The sequence below is a fragment of the Ixodes scapularis genome, unplaced genomic scaffold, assembly GCF_016920785.2.
Source record: "Ixodes scapularis isolate PalLabHiFi unplaced genomic scaffold, ASM1692078v2 ptg004861l_1___fragment_2___debris__unscaffolded, whole genome shotgun sequence".
NCBI lineage: Eukaryota > Metazoa > Arthropoda > Arachnida > Ixodida > Ixodidae > Ixodes > Ixodes scapularis.
This window is the reverse complement of record NW_024610425.1, coordinates 67,163-85,836: the sequence shown is the minus strand read 5'-3', so window position 1 is coordinate 85,836 and position 18,674 is coordinate 67,163. Positions and strand designations below refer to the sequence as shown.

Below are 18,674 nucleotides of genomic sequence, written 5' to 3'. Positions count from 1 at the left end.
AGTTTTATATTACGGTGGCGATTGCAGCGGCTATCTTTTACGTAGACTAACAGCAAAGAAAAAAGACAAAAAAAAAAAACAAAAAAAACGTCGTTTTTGTTGTTTTTTTGCTCGGTATATATACTTCTAATCAAGCCCATTAGCGAGCCGCTAATGGGCGTAGACGCACTTGTGCGAGCGCCACTAGCCACGGTAACGTTATGAGTTGTCGAGTCAACTTTTAACAATTAGCGATAATTTATGCATTGAGGCCGAGGACGCGTTGCAACTACACACTAAAAGTTTTTACACCCTTAAGGGTGTACATCAGTTTGTCCCAGGGCTAACACCCTTAGGGTGTTCAGGCAAACACCCTTTATAATGGGTGCTCGCCAAACACCCCTGGTAGAGGGTGCTTGCCGTAAAATGGGCGCCCCCTGGGGTGGCCCAGTGGATGCTGGGCCACCCCAGCCAATCCAGTGCCGGGAGAGTATCATGCAACGTTTTGGTTATGTGGAGTTCAAGCTCACATGACACTCTGCCGATGCTGGATTGGCCGGTAGCGTCTGCCGCACTCGGACGAAAGCTGAAATGAAGCATAGGCCCTAGTAAAAATTTTATAGGCATGTGTCCAATACACATATCAGAAATTCTAAATTGTACGAAAATCATATAAAGTATTGGATATTCTTATCATGATTCTCAGCTTATCATGTTTACTAAACACATTTACTTTTTTTCACCTGGGGGGGTATTGCCAAATCACATACAAGGCACATGATAAAGGAAGAACGAGTCACATTGAACGCAACTCACTTCATGAAGTAATACAAAAGAGCTACTTGCAAGCCACATCATAAGCCTGAGGGCAACTGGTAGTGCTTCCGGTGCCGCCCTTTCTCGAACTTCAAGTGAGCAAGCAGTGGCCCCAAGCATCGTACTGCACGGCTAAACCATAGTTATAAACATAATGGGCTTTTACAAATGAAGCATGTGGAGCTTTCCTGTTTGGAGATCAAGTACCAAGTTTTGTCTCAGAGGATTGCAGGAAACACGCTTCACTCATCTCCTTAAGCATATCTATTTACTAATTGGAAGCATGGCGGTCTAGCCCTTGACTGAACCACAGCAGTATTTCAGTAAGTGAAGCTCATTATGACATCAATTAGAATGTGTAAAATTGAACATTTATTGTGCCCTAAAAGACAAACGAAAAAAAAATACAATGTATGCCATTCCTTGACATAAACAATGCTATCTGCCAACATGTAATGAAAAATATCACAGAAATCTCAAGTACAAAGAAAATTATAAAGTTTTGGAAAGTGACTAGGAATGAGGAACCCCCGTACAGATAAATTATACCTCACCTACAGGAGGTCGGCATAAGTTATACATTTAAAGACAGAAAAAGAAAACATGCCTCCATAAAACATTCTATCATTTGTTCTGTAAGCAAAATAAAAATTAACCTGATAATACTGTCGCGAAAAGTGCAATATCCACATAGAGGGTGTTTCACGAAAAGTGGACAAATTCGATATTGCGAAAACTATGGGTCGCAACAAAAAAAAGGCTTGTGTCATTCTGGTCCTGGACGAGGAGCCTAGTTAGGAAAATGATTAAAGTCCGGGATAATTAGATTGTTAATTATTTTTGAGTAACTAACTTTTTAATATTGTGTTTTAGGTTATGGTTTTAATTAGAAAATTGCTCAGCATCATTGAAAAACACTAGATCAACATATTGCACAACAACAGAAGGCGTGCACAGCATTTTACGGCTTTCTGAAAACAGTACAAATTCGACGGGTTTTTAAGTTTCGTTTTGCAATTGGAGCACATCTCGGCCCCGATTGCACCGCGCCCCATGGAGAAATGGCGCAAGCAACCTCTGCTGCGATGTCCTTGCGCAACGCAGCAGAGGCTGGTTGCACCATTTCTCCACGGGGCATGGTGCCGTCGAGGTCGAGATGCGCTCCAATAGCAAACCGAAACTTAAAAACCTATCCCATTTGTGAGGTTTTTCAGAAAGTCGTAAGATGCTGCACGTGCCTTCTATTGTTGTGTAATATGTTGATCTAGTGTTTTTCAATGATGCTGAGCAATTTTCTAATTGAAACCATAACCTAAAACACAATACTAAAAAGTCAGTTACTCAAAAATAATTAACAATCTAATTATCCCGGACTTCAAAAGTTTTCCTAAATAGGCCTCGAGCCCAGGGCCAAAACGACACAAGCCTTCGAGCAGTTTTTGCAATATTGAATTTGTCCACCTTTCGTGAAACACCCTGTATAACCTCCCGAGACCCTGCGTCCACCAGTGTAAACATTGGGTTTTGAATTGTAAGAAGAAGAAAAAAAAAAAAAACAGTCCAAGAGGGTGGCAGAAAATTTCTAGCTGATAGAGGGCCAGCTGCATCAGCATCAGCAACATGGCGGCGGCCTAGGAGCGTTTTTTGGAAAGATGTATAGAAGCACCAATGCTAAGAATTGATCGCAGCTATTATTATAAACGTGCAAAAGAAATGTGCTTACTGATCCAGTTCCTATAACATCTTGGAGCTGAGGGTACTTGTCAGTTAGTAGCTGAGTGACCTTGGAGTAAAAGTGCTGAGATGGGAACCTGCAGAAAAGTCGTGCCCATTCTTATGGCTCAACAATCTCTAATATTATAACCCACATTGTGAATCAATAGGTCCCGTATGCAGACTGAGCCTACGCGAGGAAGATGCAAGGTATTGTTCAGATGGTACACAGTGCATCAATGTTTTAAACATGCCAATGACCCCCAATCGATTATAACTAGTCGCACCAAATTTTCAGATATTAAAAAAAAAAAAGGAATATCTACACATTTTCCGCTTAGCAAATTCTTGTAATATGAATTTCGACAAAGAGACATGTTGTCCTATTGAAGGAAAACGAGCAAGTTACTTAAAGCTTCCATTAATTTTACACACCAGCAACACATACACCTGTAAATACAGCGAGGGCATGGATTGCTTCTAGCAAATGACAAGAAGTGACCTAACTAACCAAACATTTCTCTAGCCTGAACTGACTAATTTCATTTTTGGCGCAGCGGTCTCGACCAAGAAGCCTAAAATTCAGCACAAAGATGCACTTGTGAAACAACGCAAATAAGCCATCAATCTACTATGTTTACCACTGCACAAAATTTGGCAAGATAAGGACCAGAAAGAAGCAACCTAGCTTTTTTTCCGAATTACTTTTTTTTTTTTGTATACAAGGAGGGTTAGAGGGATTAAACCCACTTCAAATATATTGCAAAAATCAGTTTCACCTGCTTCGATACTGTGATTTAAGACATAGGTTTAGCTGGATACAGAAAGATACAGCAAGACAAAGGTTGACCGGTGCCCACAAAGAAGTCACCCATGAAAGGAACTGGAAATGATGAAGCTAGGAATAAGTCCGAATTTTGAGACCACCTTACTTACACTGTTATGTTCACCATTGCACGAAAGAGGAGCTCCACAATCTTTCGGAATGATGAAGATGTCAGAGGTTTGCCAGAGATGATCGTATCATGGAGAGCTCCAAGCTTGGGGAAAATGAAGGTGTTCCCATCGTCGTCTGAACACGAAGGCCTAAAAATAGTGCAATTATTTTATAAGAAAATGATTATTAAAAAAAAAAAAGAAAAAAAATGTTGCTATGTAGAAGCATATAAAAAAAAACAAAAAAACAGAAATACAATAAATATGTTATAGGCGTCTCACATGCTTTTTCTCAACCTCATTTTAAAGCGATAGCTGTTATGGGCTCTTCACCCCCCTTTGAAATGATGGTGTAGAGAAACCGTCGTCGATATTGATGAATGCTCTAAAACATTTGTTACACTTTGCCGCTGCCAGGGATCGAACTATGGGCCTACTGTGTGTGAGCCAAGTGCTTTACCACCTGAGCTATCAGCTCTGTTCCCTGAATAAACTGCATGTGGTGAGGACACATGCGTGTATCAGTCTTGTGAAGCGCCCGTGTTCCTCCCAGGCACTTAGCCAGGGTCTTGTTTCGGAAGAGGGAGGGAGGGAGGGAGGGAGGGAGGGAGAGGGAGGGGGAGGGGGGGGGGGGCAGAGGCCAAATGCTGTATGAGGGGGAGGAGGGAGAGGAGGCCCCAGCAAAATGGAAGATATTGGGGGGGGGGGGGGGGGGGAGGGGGCCGGGCCCCATGGGCCCCCCTGGATACGTGCCTGGTTCCTCCATTGCCCAGGGAACGCAGCAGAACACAATGGTCCATGTACGTGAGATGCGTCAAAGAAGTAGATGAAACAAAACGGCACCGCGCAGGTAAAGCTACTAGCCGACATGTGATCCAAGCAAACAATAAATAAAAAGACGCGAACCAAAATGGCTAGATGTCACCACCCTAAGCAAAGCGCACATGTACGGTAGGCACCCGGTGAGACGCTAGTGCAGCTGGTATGAGCGTTTCCATTGATGCCACTTTGTCCGCCGTTCTATAGTGACAGCGGAATAGAAGCATTTCGAGGCTGCCTTGTATCACAACATAGCCTCTATAGTCGCAACCATTAAAACACACTTACAGCTCAAAGGGCTCGATGCCTACCAATGGTACATCTGGAGAGGAGTCATCTGGAGAAGTTTCATCTGGCAAGCTCTCTCTTTGGGCGGTTTCACAGTTTTCAGTGCGCACCGTCTCCAATGAAGCCTCCTCCTAAAACGAAAGGAAATCCCTGCAGTGTAAAGTTACTGGATTTGTGTTAAGGACCCCAGCAGGCTGTTTTAATGATATAACGGTTTGTACTTTACATGCTATAAGTAAGGTTTGGTGTATTTATTACTAATAAATGCCGCTAGATGCTCGCCGTTTCAGGAATTCAGTATAAATCGTAATGTACAAAATTTTCATATGCACACATGAAAGAATAAAAAACGCAGTGGACAAGAACAAACCAAGATATCTTTCCAGAGGTCCTATTTCGGCCCTGTCCACCTTCCGTTTCTTATCCTTTCGTGTGTGGATATGAACCTTCACCAATACGCTCGTCTTCAATAATACAGAAATTCGGCACCGTATTCTTGGTTCGTGGCTCATAATCTGAGCCCGAATTTGAAGCTTAAGCTCTTCGGTAGATGCAAACATGCACAGCATGCAATTTCACATAGTGTCAAACAGAGATGCTGTTCAGTGCTAAGAATAATATGCGGAGTACAGTGCAACACCGTCCAGTAGAGCATGCAAGCCATATCACTTTGAAAAAGACATGGCCCTGACTGGCCCCCTCCTTCTAATGCAACACTCAAACTGCTCTGGTATCCAGTACTAACACGAAACAAAGTTTATCTAACGAGGACCTCGATACATACATTAGCAAGCGATATAAGCAGGAAAGCATGAGTGACGACCAGGCTGTGGCCAGTCACTTGCTGCGGCTATGTGGTCTGCGCAGCCCGGTCACCGCTTGCATATTCCAGCTCACACCACCAGCAACTGTACTTGCATATACAATACGAGCACATAGCCCCAAATCCTCAGTTTTGCTGGGACCTCCTCTCCCTGCCCGCTCCCCCTCCCCCATCTATGCCATTTTGACATGGGCGGTCCCCCCCCTCGACAAAACCCTATGTGCCCGATACAATACTCTATATATAGGGTGGTCCAAGTCACCAGGATCGATCTAAAATGGACCATAAAAACAGGCGCCTGCACGTAGCAATCTAAACCTTTCGTCAAAGATCTATTTCACGGGTCAATTTTTTTTTGTAAAATTACAAAAAATAGGACCAAGAAAATTGCCAGGGTTAACGGCAGGCAACGACCCAGACGACCAAGCCCAGTAGCAGGGCGTGTTTGGCGATCGTATTCATAGATGGCATCGGGAGCAGCGTCCGACGGTGCAGCCGACCAGCTAAAGCTAGCAGACGACACGTTGGCAGCAAAAGCGCTGTCGTTATGCAGACACATTTTTTTTTACTTTAAGTTCTGCTTTTATTGCCCGCATTTATTTTTTAACCGAAGGTACATTTGAAAAAGATTATCTTCATTTTATAAAACCTTGGTCGCAAGCCGTCGCAGTAAGGAGGTAGCCCATCAATCTATACGAACGCCAAACACACCTTGCTACTAGACCCCTGTCGTCTGCGTCACTGTCCGCCGTAGACCCTGGCAAGTTTCTTGGCCTTATTTTTTACAGAAAGAGAGCTACGCTTTCTAATTTTACAAAAGGAAAGCGACATGTGAAATACACCTCTGACAAAAAGTCTAGATTGCTACGTGCAGGTGTCGATTTCTATGATCCATTTTATATCGATCCTGGTGACTTGGACCACCCTATACTTTGGTCTACGTGCTTGAGTGCAGGCGAACAATCACACTGAACTTCTCATCAGTTCCCTTATCTCTCAAGGTGCTTCTTTACAAAACGCTCGTGCGCTCTAAGCTGGAATATGCCTCTTGAATTGGGAACCCTGGCATTAACGTGTTGATATTGGCTTTTGAAGCAATTCAGAACAGATCTGTTTGTTTCATCCTTGCTAATTATCACTGCACTGCCAGTGTAACATCAATGAAAATAAGTTTGAACCTACCTAACCTTGCATTACGTGGAAATCTTAACAGTGTGTCTGTTCCACAAAATTTATTACTATAATCCTCTGCTATGTGACAAGTTACTGACACCTCTTTACATATCATAATTTCTTGACCATCCACAGATGGGCATTCCTCAATGTAACACTACAACTTTTTATAATTTATTTATACCTCAGACGACGGTCTTATGGAATCACCTTCCAGCATCTGTGGCATCCATATCCGATTCCATCGCTTCTAAACGATGCCTTAACAGTGTTAACTTTTAGCATTTCATTATTATGTATTTTTTTCATTCTTAAGATTGTCGTTTGTTTGCTTTTGATTGTTGTTTGTTTGCTTTTGATGTCTCCTTGTAACACACTCCCCTCTGCAATGTCCTCAGGCCCTGAGTAGGGTGACCATATTCCTCAAGGTAGAAAACGAGACATCCCAGCGGTAAAGGGGGGGGGGGGGGGGGGGGGTACTAAAGTTTGAGAAAAAATGTAATTAAATTCTACATGCGTGCTATTCCTACATGATTCTACATCCGTGCTATATCCAGTAACTAAAAAAAAAATATTTCTACCGTCCTCGCGAAAGAAAAAGTGTTTGTGGGCAAGAACAGTCCTAAATTTTACTCTCTGGGTAAATATTGTAAAGTACCTACGGTTAGTTTTGTAAAATATACTTGCAACGAATAGGCATAGTTGCAGTTTGCTTCTACTCGCTTGGTGCCAATTTTGAAACTATGTACTTCTGCGAAAACGGGACATGATTCTATATTGGGATAAAAAGACGGGACGGCAGAAATGGACCTGAAAAACGGGACTGTCCCGGCCAAAACGGGACGTCTGGTCACCCTAGCCCTGAGGGTCTGAAGATGAAGATGCTCAGGAGCATCTTCAACTTCCTTCATCAGTAAACAGAAGTCCGCCATTAGTGTAGCACATATGGCGTTTTCAGATGATGATGATAGTGATCAAAGTGGCCAGACTGAATTCCGGAAAGGGTCTATTGTAGTTTTAAAGGTGGCCATTAATAAAAGCCAACCCAATTGACACGGTTCCCGAAAAAGCAACAGGCTTTGAGATATTCATCTGTTAATTTTTCCTTTTTTTGCTTAACCCTTTAAGCGCCAGCCAGTTTTCGAAAAAATGTACCCAAAATTCAAATTTTTTTTATAGCACACTTTGATAGAAGAATTCTTCCTTATTTCAAGCATGTAAGACATGGGTATAAAAGCTTAACAACTGAAAACCAAAATTGATCCAATCTTAGGCCATGTGCCCTTACAAAAAATTTTAATGAATTTCATTTGACAGTTTATGGAGTCTACTCATTACATCTTTTCGAGTCTCAATAGAAATGCAAACGAGTTTTGTAACGAGTCCGTAAGGAGTTTACGAAAACTATTGGCCACCGCGTTCCAATTGATGTTTCGACAAAGCTACCGCATAAAGTTTCCAATGTATTTCATATGAATATAATTTGAAAGTCTATTGACACCGTTTCGAGTCTGTGTTGAAAAACAATTGATTTTTTGTAACGAGTCCCTAAGGAGTTTACGAAAACTATTGGCCACCGCGTTTCAATTACGGTTTTGCCGTGCCACCTCATAAGAATTTCTAATAGATCTCATTTGAAAGTCTAGATACACTGCTTTGAGTCTCTGTTGAAAATCAAATGTTTTTTTCTACCACGTTGTACTTGAGGTTTTGACGTGCCATCTCGTTAGGTATATTCCGACGAGTCCGAATATACCAAATGAGATGGCCCATCAAAACCTGAATTGCAACGCAGTAGAAATTAACATTTGATTTTCAACAGAGACTCAAAGCAGTGTATCTAGACTTTCAAATGAAATGTATTAGAAATTATACTCCTAGCGTGGGTTTCTAGATAGACGGCTCTAAGGGGAAAGACGGCAATAGGTTGCATAACATGTGGTCCGGATCTAACGGTTGTTTTGAGGGAAGGGGAAAGTGAGTGCAAGTGTCACTTTTATGTATGCCTATATACGCATGCAGTGTTCGAAAAATGCCTGCATAAAACCGTGTGAAGGAGTAATAACTGGTTTATTAAAAATGCAAAATTCGAGTATACGGTACACTGCTTTCGTGTCCATGGGGGACCTTGTACTGCCATTGTGTCCATGGGAGACCTTGTACTGCCTTCATGTCCATGGGAGACCTTGTACTGGTAACCTATAAAGAAAAAAGATGCACAGTTACACGTTGATCTGCTTATCTAAACTTCAATGTCCGCGCAAGGCATCCTGTTCACAGCGCAGCACTACCTCAGCGCTGAATCAGTATTACAAACCGGGACATCAGTCCTTTAGGAAAGGAGGACCCTCAGAACACACGATACAAGCCATGGAAGTAGCAGTGACTCGTTGCCTTAACAGGACTGAGTTAGCGCTGCACTGTATGTGTGAACCAGCCCTAAATGCAGGTCACATTCACAATTCCTACATTTTTGCTCACCCAGGCACTTAATTTACACACTACCTTGATAGTTTAATGAGTGGCACTAATAACATTGTCAGGGGCACCATAATGCAAAAGTATATTTTGCCCCCGAGTCTGCGAGAATCAATCGCTCACTGTTTTTGCTGCTGCATTGCACTCTTTTATTTCGGCTTTTGAAAAGGTCTACCAAAGATAAGCGAGCAGATGTTATCGCTTATGAAGTTTACCAAATTTGAACATAGAGAAGCTAAGACTTATAGGCATCTCGCAGAATTAACATGGCAATTTGGGCCAACTGATCCATGATCGTAGACAAGCGCCGCAAAAAACACGTGGACAATAAGTGGTGGTAAACACTGGCGCCAGTGTTTTATGTCTACTTGTTGTCCCTGTGTATTTTTATTTAATTTTTTTGTTTGTTTACTATCTTGAACAAGTATTTTTAATCACACTGGACAGGAAGGAAACGGTAATAGGGTTCTATGCGGATCATAAAGCCATGCTCCGAATGGGTGAGTATCAACTGCAGGTTTCACAACAGTGGCGGATCCAGGGGGGGGGGGACCCCCCTCCCTCCCCCCCCTTCTCGGAGGCAATTGGACATGAGTGGACCCCCCTGAGTGGAACCCCTTGAACAAGAAAGAATGGGAGAATAGTATCGTTAAAAATTTTCCGCCACCCCAAAACAAACAAAGGTCTGGATCCGCCACACTAAGTTTCAATTATTGGGAGGATCGATACATCAGAGGCCGAGTTTAAAAAGCAAACTTACGATACCCGAGAAGAAATCCGTATTAACAAAACAAAATTTGTCGCACCTTTTGAGTGACTTACAACTAAATATTACGACATTATCCAAAATGTCTCACAAACTTTTTAGGGCAAACATGGCCGCACATCACTTGGCTATTTCGCCGCGACCAGCAATGAATATAGAAGCGTGGGCAAGAGGCATGTGTTTTGCGCACTGTTCAGATGCATCCCTACTTGAAGCAGTATAAGGGCAACGCTAAACTACACACGGAGGATTCAGCCGACGAGTCTGCCGAGCTGTCCATCCAGCCCGTTAGAGCTAACCAGGTGCAGGACTGCGATCAACGGCGAGATGCGCCAATGAATCAACGAAAGCAAATGTCACACAAATCTTCAGTGCACGCAAAAGGATCCTTCACCTATGAATGGCGTGAACCTGATTTGGTGATCATTAGCGCCCCCTTGTACTTCAGTAGTGATTTTCAAAGTGGTGAGCGGCTGTACGACCCTACCACACGAAAAGGCACATTCCTGACTGGATGTGCCTTTTTAATGCCAAAGCATTATATGTCCATGGAGCGAAAAATCCGAGTTGTACCAAACGTTAACGGAGGATTAAAGAAAAAATAAAATGTACTTTCACGGCTGAGATTTGAACCCGTTGCTGCTGTGTGAGAGCCGGGCATGCTAGCTGCTGTGCTATCTCAGCTGCTTCGGAATGCGACATTACTCTCCCCTCAAAAAGAAGCTTGTCCCATTACAGCAAAAGATGGCATGTCTTTACCCGTTTTTTGTCCCTGTTTATCTGAGGCTGTTTTTTCATCATGTTTGACGGCATCGGCGTTGATGTGCCCGAAAGATGGTCATAAAAATATGTCCTCGGTTCGATGACATCACACTTCACGTGACGACATGACGTACCATGATGTGTGACGCCGTATTATGTAACGTAATACAAATACTAGAGGGGCACTTAGTTATACATACGTGGATGGAATGCGAAAGCATTGCCATTCCTAACAATAGAGGAAAAAAAAAGGAAGTGTCGTTAGGAATGGCAATGCTTTCGCATTCAATCCACAAAGGGGTACCTAAGTGCCCCTGTAATATTTTGAGTGGAGTAGAGCTCAAATAAACGCCGTACGGTGCAGTATATCCATGATTAAGTTGCTGCTAGTCGTGAGGCTTAATGTTTTGCACCAACAATACCATAGTTTTTCCTCGGTTGCGACGAAGTGCCACTGCGCTACGAACTTGCTAGAAATTTCTGCATATGCGACCACTTTCTCCTGGAAACCTATGGTGACCTGCCACTCACTTTTGGCCAAAGAACAGTGAAAATACCAGATGTGAAAACAGCCATAACAAGCATTAAAGAAATCAAGATGGGGGTCATAGCATTAGCTTCCCAACGTGGCGAGACTAGCACAGGATTTCTGTTACTCGCCGTTTAAGACAGGAGTCGACTTTTTCCGGTCTGATCTTGAAAACAAAGTTTGGTTCCGTTAATTTTGTAGCAGAAAGCCCGTGCTTTCCCGTTTGTGGGGTCATTTTCTCGGTTCAAAATATGATGCAGAGTCCTTCCCATAAAAATGCATGGGTGCCTGCTAGGACTCTTCGAAATGGTTAAATTAACTGAGGTCATTATACTCTGTTGCCACTCTAGAATAGCAGAAGGCCTTCCCACAAAGCCCTTCACTCTTTTTAATAAGCAAACACTAGAGAGGAGGAGAGCCGAGAGGACACCACCAATCATGGCGAGCAAAGGGAATTGTGGGAGGGGCTTGTGCTATTCTATAGTTGCAACGGATTATAACAAAAGTTTACAGTACTATGAAAACAAAAAGACCAAGTATGCACAGAAATTCGCAGGAAGTGTAGCAGGGATAGAATAGAAAAAACTGCAGCTGCAATATTTACCCTTTAAATTTCCCTCGACAGCACAGCAGAGATGACATGCTGGTCGTCAGTGCCTGGAGGGCCACCCCTTGTACTGGGAGCACATGTAGTCTGAAACGAACAACAAACAAAAAATTAAATGCATGAACAATCCGCACATGCTGTTATTTCGCTTCATTGGCCGCTTCAGAGAAAGCAAGCATGCACACCGTTGTCCAACCATGTCAACTGCTAGCCGAAACTTTCTGCCACCAGGATTAAGATATTGCTTGCGCTATAAAAAAAAAACATTTACACACTACCCAGCTGGCGCGCTGAAAGTTCAAACATTGAAGAAACTACAACATAAAACTTCAATGCAAGAGCTACACCTCGTGGACAATACACAAAAGTATGTTCAGTGTAAACCTTGGTGCACTGCAAGGCTGATTTACCTCAGCCAGTTTGGAACATCTGCAGTTCCATTCTTTTCAAGATATTATGCCTGAAAATTTGTGACAAATGAACTGGGTTAAAATTTTTTAATCGACACCCGGCCCAAATATTTAGGAAGTATACTAGTGGGTTAATTTCTAACTTACCATAATTATTTTCGGCATCCTGAAGGCGTCACTTCAGGGTCTTTTCATAGTGGATTTACCTCGCCCACACAGGTGCAACCACACTGAAATGTTTGCAAAGTTTCAGGCAGGGTAATTAAACGTCTGCAGTTTCTCTCGAACACCGCTGTCACAAATTTTGTCTTTTTTGTCATTTTGGGCTGTTTATAGGTGGTTTGGGGGCAGGGTCAATTACAATCCTCGCACATGTTTACCTGAGCGTCAAAGGCTTGAGCTCGGATGAGACTATACTCCTTTTCATACTTAAGGTGCAACGCTGTCAAAGCTACTGGCGCGAGCGTGGGGCTTGGTCTTGTTGATCATTTGCACGCCTTCTCGCACAAACAAAACCGTAGATGAAGCCACGCACTCGCGCCAGTAGCTTTGACAGCGTTGCACGCTAAGTATGAAAAAGTATAATGCCGGCCGAGCTTCAAACCATTGGGAAGAGGAAGACAAGCGTTTCGGGTTGACCAACCACGAACCTGTGACAACCGCATAGGTCATTCAACAGACGTTTCATACCGCTTAAACACTGTGTCGAACTGCATCTTGAAGTCAGTCCCAATTCCAACGGTGTATGAACAGGGGCATTAATTTCGTGGCATGCCTTGAAATGAATCTAAGTGACGCAAGCTGGGAACACACTGCTGCTGCTTCATTTGGGAATAACTGCGGCCCTCGGCTTGATCACATCACAATTGCAAAATGAAAGAGAAAAAAAAGAGGAAAAAGGAACAACTGCTTTATCAAAAGTTCTAACCGACAAATATAAACCCAGTTCAATTCTAGAAAGCCAGGGGACCGAAGTTTGTCCTAACAGTACAATTTAGTCCACTTCCATAACTTCAAAACAAAAGATGGATATCCTCTTCAACCATTTTGACTGAAAAGGAATATTGTCTCTGCATGAACCGAATTCCAAGGAAGTCTGACTTCGGAAATATAATGAAGTATTGTCAATGTAATCAATTTATAGTTGAAAGACATCAGTACACTGCTAGACCAATAAGACATTTCCTAAAGCAACGGACCGAAAGTAGCATTAGGAATTCAATACGTGCTCTGTTGACATGAGCTACACTTTCTCGGACCATACACAGAATGAGTGGCAACTTTTCATTACGCTACACATAGATACAAACATTAGGACAGATAAAGCAAACCCAACTAGTTAAAAAAAGAAAAAAAAAAAACATTCTAGCTTAACGAGAAAATAGGGAGTTTTAGAATATCGGGCGCTACTTTACCGCGCGTTACGGACGGCAAAATAGCGAGGATTGCGGCGAAGAATTTTAGAATAGCGTTTCTCTGAAGGGGACCCCCCCAAACGCAAGCATCTCGCGCTTAAAACGCCACCAATATGTCGCGGCAGCTTTTATTTGAAAGTTAGAACGGTTTATCTTGAAAATTAAACAAGCTTTTTGTCCAGAGTAACATTTTTGTAGTTTTTTTACACTCAATGCCGCATGTTTTGTTTTTGTCGCTGCCAAGCTGCTCTGTTGTACTTACGAAGCCCAGACGATCCACCACCCAGGCATGCTTACATGTCTGCCGCGATCGTAAGTACACGCGCCTCGATAGCTTTGAGATGTGAATCCAGCGATTTGTGACGTTTTCAATACGCGTCGACCATACCGACCGCGGTCGCCGAGCGCGACTCACGCAGTTCCCGAGCGGGCGACGGCGTCGAAGACGCAATCAACGGAGATGTCGTGGGCGCCGCCTTTTGCGGTACGCCGCCTTTTAAGGTAACCACGCTATTATCGAAAAATAATGGGCCCCAAAGCTAGAGTCCGAAGCTTGTTTTGGGTCTGCGCATGCACAGCAGCCACGAGATTATTCTAAAACTCCATAATGTTCACTTCTCGTTCAACGCGTACAATGCAAACAAAGAAGTACACTTACCAACTGCGTTGAGTTGCTCGTTCTGTTGCGTCGTCGGCCTTCCGCGCTCTTCTTGAACATAATCATCACAAGAGAAAACTTCACAGATAGATAAACTTGATTAAATTAGCACATTTCCATTTCTAAAGGCATTTCCATACCGCGAAACGGAAAAACAACCTAACGGTCGCAAAAATGGCGAAACCATGCCGGAAAAAAAAAAAAATACAAAGAACTGGTGTCGCTACCGATGGGGCGTCGAAGACGCGATCCTTAAAATATGAAACCGAAACCAGTAAAAGTTGCAATACTGAAACCGAAACTGACCAAATCGCGATAGAGGGGCGCCGTAAATAGATCTGTTCACATGATGCATCTAAAGTAAAGTCAAATGTCTCCTTTTTTCTCCTGGTTCTCCAGATTTTGTGTGATCTACACCAGGATACTGCATTAGCCCATATTTTAGGAAGTCTTATGTCTCGCTCGGACTGGTTTTTTATGGGTTCTGCTTCTTTATGTGTGTGAGTTCTTGTGCATGTCGTCATATTTTCAAATCAATATTTTTCATAGGTTGACATGGTAATGTGACAGGTTCTGGCAGCATGTCATGAATATTTGTCAAACATATTATATTTTGATTTCATGTTATGTTGTCAGAAGTAAACTGGAGACTGATTTTCTTACTGCTACACTTCGATCAATAAATATTTGTAAAAAATGATAGCATTCAGAATTTCTCCCTGGTTTCCAATTTTTTGTGGATGGAGTAATTTTTAAGAAAATTGAATATGAACTCGTATAAAATTTTGTGAACACAAAAAATTGCACGCAGGAGAGGCACTTTATTATCAACTATTTGCATGAATTACAACTAACATTATAAAAAACGACTGCTAACAACCGATGTTTTTAAGCATAAATTTAACCTATACACCAACTCATGTTTACAAACAAACCGGAGCGCCCCTAGCGGACGCCACCGGCGCCGCGCATGCGCGATGGGGGTGTGGGCAAAAAGCTCGCCGTCGCCCATAAACAAACCATTGAAATGCGATGTTGTCGGCGCCGGTGTGAGTCCCCGCGCTCTTTTTCGCGTTAGAATTGTTGACTCTACGTCTTCCAGGCGATGTCTGACTACTTGAGCAGCGTCAGCGAAATTAACGAGGCTCGTTACACCGCAAAACTGCGCGTGAATAATCTGATATGCGGCGATTCATTCCGCGTAGACGCCGCAGAATGTACGCTAAAGCCTGATTCACATGATGAGATTTCGCTCGCAATTTTCAGTAGCGACGTCGCTCGGACTGCAAAAGCGTGAACCGTAGCTGAGATGGTCGACGTCGATACTGAAAATCGCAAGCAGAATCCAACCAAGTGAATCAGGCATAACAAGTCGGTGATGGCCAGTGGTAACAATGATCAGCATCTTCTTGTATCTACTGTTTACGTCGAGCCTGCTTACCAACCTTCAAACTTAAGTCTTTTGAGGCCTGCACTTGATTCTTATCGCAAGTACCGGGCCCACGTTTGGTCTACGGGCCGGTGTCCTCTAAAAGAGCAGACGACAAGCAGAAACGTTTGAAAGAGCAGACGACGGTTCGAACGATCAGGCAACCGTTTGAACTTGAAGACGCACTGAACGTAGTTCGCAGGTGGTCCGTACAACTTGACGGTTTTCCGGCGTTCATTTTGGAACAATACAAATAAATTTGATGGCCAGTAGTATCCGTGAATTTAACCCAAAATGCTTCCCACCCAAGCAATCTGGTCCAACGGCGTCTGGTTTTTTTTTTTTTTTTTTTCACTGGACATATCCGCGTTCTCGGACGAACCGAGCGCATGAAAACTGACCTTCAAACCTTTCCCGACTCTCTTAAAACAGCCCCAGTCGCAGCATTTTGACGAGAAGGCAAATTTTTGTCTGGTTCCTTTCAAAACAACGCAGGAATACACGTCTCAAATGGGCACTTCCGCCCACAGCCCCGGACCGGAAGTGCGTCCGACGCGCCACCACCGCGCCGTGACGTAACAGAGATGAGTTCGTGTATACATTTATGGGGAGGTCCACATATAAGGTTTCAGAAATCCTTTCATATTATTATTTAGCACCCTCTTCTACACCCTTCTCACACCCTCCACTAAATGGAGGGTGTAACACGAAACAACACCCCTCTCGGTACAATAATGTGGGTGCAGTAGCTGATTTAAGGGTGCTAAAGGGGTGTAGTCAAGGGTGTAAATTACCAAAACACCCCTTTTACACCCTTAAAGGTGTAAAAACTTTTAGTGTGTAGGTTCATCTAATCATCATCACCCATCACTTCACCCCCCCCCCCCCCCTCCCTTATCCCCCTCTTGCCTACCTTGAGGCCCTCCAGCCAGAAGGCAGATATCCAATAAAAGTATTAGCCAGCCAGCCGTTTTGAGAAGCTTCTAGTGATGTGCATAGTTTAGTTTTGTGACGAGAAGAAAAACATGGCCCTATATTTTTTAGCTGGCATCCGGTATTACACCTGCTCGTTGCCTTTTTTTTTTTTTACTTTTTTTTAATATGAATCATTTTGTAGGATTGCCACGCGGCTATGGAGTTTGTTTTCTGTTCTTGTCGCAGATGTTGCGCGACTTGCTGAACACTCAACGTACAATTAAAAAAATGGAAAAAAAAAAACGAAAAAAACCCCCCACTAGCTGACTGTTTTCACCAAAACTACAGGTGCATCTGTTTTCCCGCGTCATGCTGTACAAAGTGTGGCACCGCACACTCTTATGTTTCGTTAATACAAACCCCGTTAACGTGTATACCATGCTATAGAGACAGCATTTTCGGGGACAATACTCGGAAAATACGCGCATTTACGCAGTGTTAACAGGAACTTTTAGTAGATCATTCTGACGACTCCGACAACGATATCCGATACTCTGCCGACGCCTTTGTGTACGCCTCCTGTCGTTACCGGGTACGTTATTGGAGCGAGCTTTTAAAACTCTCAATTATAGCGGGTTTTTTTCCATGTAGAGAACTCGAAGGGCTAACAGTGTAACGCCAAAACGTATGCGTTTGTCGCCGGTCACGTGAAACCCGCTAGATCTGGCGGACGATGTCTCTCCCGCTAAATAGAGAGGATTTCTTCGACTCTGCGTACAAAACGGGACTTGTTTCTATACCTGTTTTCACCTCAAGAACCGCAGTAAAAAAAGTCCGGCTCCACGCGGATCATTACTAATTTCCCTCTTTATCTTGATAATTAAGATATATGCAGGTGAATTTTAGATTACATATATGCTATCTTGCCAAGACGCAAGCGTTTCGAACGCTAAAAGCATCGCTTTTTACCCTGACAACCAAATCTCGTGAGAACTACTTCGCACCGCGTATGAACAATGCGCAAAACTTGCTTTTTTCTTGAGATGAAAACGGGTATAGAGCTCCTCGACATGTTTGCGTTTTATATTTTTCTAATCTTTTTGGAGTAACGAGGGGGGAGGAGGAGGACGAGGAGGAGGGAGGGAAAGGGGGAGGTCTAGCGTCTAGCGTTTGGCAAAAGCCACAAGGTTCATGTCACCCGTCAGAAGACATTGGCATTGTGCCGCTGTATCGGTTTTCGTTGCTTTTTTATGCTCCTCACTAGCGATGCCTTGAAGAATCGTCGAAAAAGACGAAATACGCGCAGTGTTAGGTGCTGACAGTGTTGGATCGTGCGGGACCCTCCGAAAATGGCGACGGCGGGAAGCAAAAATTAGGGGAGAGAATGTACGTAATGTAATGGAAAAAGAATTTTTTTTATTTATTTTGTTTACAGAAATTTTTATCACGCATGACCTATACAAGGTTGCAAAGGTTTTTCCTAAATACTGTATAAACAAAAGTTCAATAATGTTAAAAAAATAAAACACTTTAAATAAAACATTAGCAGTATCGAAGGCATCCCAACAAACTAGACCAGCCAGAAAACAAATCGATAAGGCTGTCTTTGTATGATGCGATTTTTAGATACTTTTCTTAGCCGTTCAAAATTCAACTGATAGGTCGTAAAAAAAAAAAAAAAAAAAAAAAAAAAAATTCTTTCCCTTGCCGATCTTTTTATCTTCCTTTTTTTTTTTTTTTTTAATAATGAAGTATACGACGCAGGACATTGAAGAAACCGGGCGAACCGTTTAATCAATTTTGAAACATTAAAGTGAGATATTGCGAAACATCAGCAATTTATCCTCAACTTCATTGATTTTTTTTTTTTCTTTTTTGCGCGCGAGCGTGGTTTGGCAGCGAGAATTCTGCAACGTTGTGTAATCTGACCTTTTACGTTCGCCTCAGATAAGCGCGCATCAAAAAAACTAATGACCAAAATTACCGTTAAAAAATTAAAAAAAAAAAAAAAGTTGGTCTTTTAAAGTGCACGAGAGCGTTCATAATGGGGTCAATTTTGGTTCGTACTCGTTTGCCTCGTATTGTTAAATGGTACCAACCCCCCCCCCCCCCCTTTCTTTTTTTTTTTTTTCTTTCCCGGTGCATTTGCACAGAAATG

General features: G+C 42.9%; 1 protein-coding gene and 1 long non-coding RNA gene across 4 annotated transcripts; both read right to left on the bottom strand.

Annotated features, from left to right (window-relative positions):
- Positions 1-353: 353 nt before the first annotated feature.
- LOC120840955 lies at positions 354-8,688 on the bottom strand. Of its 3 annotated transcripts, XM_040211761.3 has the most exons (5): positions 8,651-8,682; positions 4,575-4,682; positions 3,445-3,594; positions 2,519-2,606; positions 354-565 (listed from the first exon to the last, which is right to left on the bottom strand). In XM_040211761.3, exons 1-5 carry the CDS (start codon positions 8,665-8,667, stop codon positions 506-508), a joined length of 423 nt encoding a protein of 140 aa, XP_040067695.1. In that variant the 5' UTR covers positions 8,668-8,682; the 3' UTR covers positions 354-505. The 3 variants fall into 3 exon arrangements, 2 of the variants coding, with proteins under 2 accessions (XP_040067695.1, XP_040067694.1); XR_005715665.1 differs by lacking the exon at positions 354-565 and having other exon boundaries at positions 2,212-2,606; positions 4,552-4,682; positions 8,651-8,688; XM_040211760.1 differs by lacking the exon at positions 354-565 and having other exon boundaries at positions 2,212-2,606.
- A 2,998-nt stretch (positions 8,689-11,686) lies between these two features.
- On the bottom strand, positions 11,687-14,358 carry LOC120840959. The gene is made up of 3 exons (XR_005715666.3): positions 14,173-14,358; positions 12,247-12,329; positions 11,687-11,776 (listed from the first exon to the last, which is right to left on the bottom strand). It is a non-coding gene; the product is annotated as an uncharacterized LOC120840959 (long non-coding RNA).
- Positions 14,359-18,674: the final 4,316 nt, after the last annotated feature.